Source organism: Amaranthus tricolor, chromosome 14 (genome assembly GCF_026212465.1).
Source record: "Amaranthus tricolor cultivar Red isolate AtriRed21 chromosome 14, ASM2621246v1, whole genome shotgun sequence".
Classification (NCBI taxonomy): domain Eukaryota; kingdom Viridiplantae; phylum Streptophyta; class Magnoliopsida; order Caryophyllales; family Amaranthaceae; genus Amaranthus; species Amaranthus tricolor.
In genome coordinates, this window is record NC_080060.1 from 21,965,746 (window position 1) to 21,968,669 (window position 2,924).

Here is a 2,924-nt window from a genome sequence, read left to right on the forward strand (position 1 = left end):
ATGAAAGCAGCCCAAGATAGACAAAAATCTTACGCCGATCTTCGACGTCGGCCTAATGAATTTGAAGTGGGTGACAAGGTTCTACTTTGTGTGTCTCTAATGAAAGAAGTAGTTCGCTTTGGTGCTCGTGGAAAGTTAAGCCCATGTTTCATAGGTCCTTTTGACATTGTGGAGAAAGTAGGGAAGTTAGCCTATCGATTAGCATTGCCTAATGCTCTGGGTAAAGTGCACAACGTTTTTCACATTTCTCAGTTGAACGTTACGTCGCAGCCTTTTCTCGTGTATTAGATCCAGAGGCGTCAGAACTTGATGAGAGCCTAACCTATGAGGAACAGCTTGTTCGGATATTGGATAAGAAGGTCCATAGTACTCGTCGGAAGGATATCACCATGGTTAAAGTATTATGGTCCAATCACCGCTCACAAGAGGCAACCTGGGAGACAGAACACTCTATGCGAGAGCAATATCCTCACTTTTTCTCTCAAGTTAGTAAGTTACTGGGACGTAACTTCGTTAAGGGGGGTGGAAGGCGATAGGATTTTCGTGCGATTCATGTTTTGGGTTGCTTTGTGTATGTGTGTATAGAGATTATCTTTGTTTTACTTGTTTTGTGGTTATGTGTTATGATAAGTGTGGTTTTGGGGTCAAAACCTTTTTAAGGGGGGTAGTCTGTAACACCCCGATATTTTCCCAATATTTTCTTCCTGATATATTTAATAATTCACTAATAATATTATTTCTATATATATATATATATATTTTATTTATTATTGGGCTTGGTCTTGAGATTTGCAATCCTTTTTGGCAATTAGAATTATTTGGGCCTAAACTTTTCCTTAAACCATCTTTTATTTTCAAAAAAAAAAAAAAAAATAGGAGTGAGTCTTGGTAGAGCTTGTAACTCCCATAGGGTAATGAAGGATCAAGGCATTAATCCCATATAATTAACCCTTCTTAATTCCTTAATCATTTTCATTTTTACATCCTTTCATTTCTAAAGTTTCCAAGGACAAAAAAAAAAAAAAAAAAAACATATCCTTTAAAAATTCCTCCTAATCCACATTCCTAACTCCATTACACTTGATCATTAGGTGTTTTCCTTTACAATTGTAAGTGTAATTCTTAATCTATGTTGATTCTTAAGTTTTAATTTAAAATTCTATGATTATTATATGTTTTATCTTATAATTCATGTTTAATTTAAGAATTTAAAATTTCATGTATGATTTTGGGATGTATTTTTCTATCTAAATTGATGTATGGTTTTTTTTTTAGGGTTTTGTATATGTTTACATATGTGTGAAGAAATTGTTTGATGGATGATTGAAAATATATATTATATATAAAAATGGATGTTCATAGAAAAAAAAATGTATGTGGTGTTAGGAATTTATTTATTTATTTTTATTGATTAATAGAAGGAATTTATAATGTTGGTAAAAAAAAAATATACATGTATATATGTGATGTGTATGTGTGAAAACATTTGTGTAAAAAGAATTATATTGAAAAAAAATATATATAATAATAATTCATTAAAATTTATTTTTATGTAATTTTTGTTGTTTAGATTTAATAGGACATCAAACATTGATATTTATATTTTTGTGATAAAAAAATGATGGAATGACAAAATCCCGTAGGTTTTGAAAATGGTGAAAAAAATGTGTTTTTGGAACATTTTTGGCTTTGAAATTAAGTTAAAAATACTTATACTATGTTATAAATTATGAAAATTGGTACCCAGGGGTTTTGACGCCTTCCGGACGCAACGGTGAAATCGGATTTTCAGTTTGACAGTTTTAAGTTGAGTTTCTGGACATATTGTATAGGCTGTCGGGTTTTGTGTATATACCATGTTATAGTATGTGATGGATGTTCATGTTGTGTGTAGTATTCTAGGTATGGATGTGATTGTATATGTGTGTTATGGATGATTTGAGGAAAATGTGTATGTGTGCTTATTTTCCGAATACGATTGAACCTTGTAGGAAGTCGATTCGTGACCGGGAATTGATTAAGACGCTTGTGAGTTGGTTATCTTGCTTAAGGTATGTACACGCAGCGTGGTTCGCATTAGTCCGATGTATCATATAATAATGGTATACAAAAGTAAAGCATGGATATATAGTAGGGATAATGTTATCTTTCGAATCAATAATTTTTATACATTGTTTTGATAAGCAGAGGTAGTATGACCTCACTAACTTTAAAGTGGACGTAGTATGACGTCAATTGGTGAAAATGAATTACTCGCGGTATATGAGGGCATTATGAGCCACCGCGGGGGTATGCATACTTAACCATAGGCACCGAAGTAAGGCGAGTGTCTATGGTAGAGACTTGCTTAGGGGTTAGCTCCCCCTAATGTATTGTCTCACTTATGGAGTTTGGAGTGTATCGGCAGTATGGCTGGATAGTACAGCAGTATGGCTGACTAACCTTTACATGAAAATAATTATTCTTAATAAGCATGATCGAAGCATAAGGTTCTATGAATTGTCAGCTAATAAATTAAAACTTTCTCTTATATTATTATTTATTTGGTATGCGATGTTTGCTGACGTGTACTTTTGGTCTTAACGACCCTGCGATGATGTTGTTTCCTATCTGGGCAATGACTAGCAGTAAGTTAAGTTGCAGGTCTGGGGAGTGAGGATTGTCCCTTGGAGAAATAAATCGTTAGGATACAGAAGTCTTGATAAGAACTTCTAATAAAGTTTAAAGAATATTTGGTTTTATGAGGCGATTTCGTTCTCAAGTTGTAACAAGTAGATTTAATTTTTCGTTCTTATCCGCTGCTAAGAATTTCTTATATCTAGTAGTTCATAATAACACTAATAAAACTCGATCCGCAAGCTTCCCTTAATTTCAAATCCGTTTTTAACTGCCTTCTAACATTCTGGTTTGACTCGGACGATATA

General features: G+C 33.2%; 1 protein-coding gene across 1 annotated transcript; it reads left to right on the forward strand.

The window, feature by feature from the left end:
* Window positions 1-536, forward strand: LOC130799432 (uncharacterized). Its single transcript, XM_057662522.1, has 2 exons — window positions 1-220; window positions 271-536. The coding sequence occupies exons 1-2, from the start codon at window positions 1-3 to the stop codon at window positions 534-536; spliced, it is 486 nt and encodes a 161-aa protein (XP_057518505.1).
* Window positions 537-2,924: the final 2,388 nt, after the last annotated feature.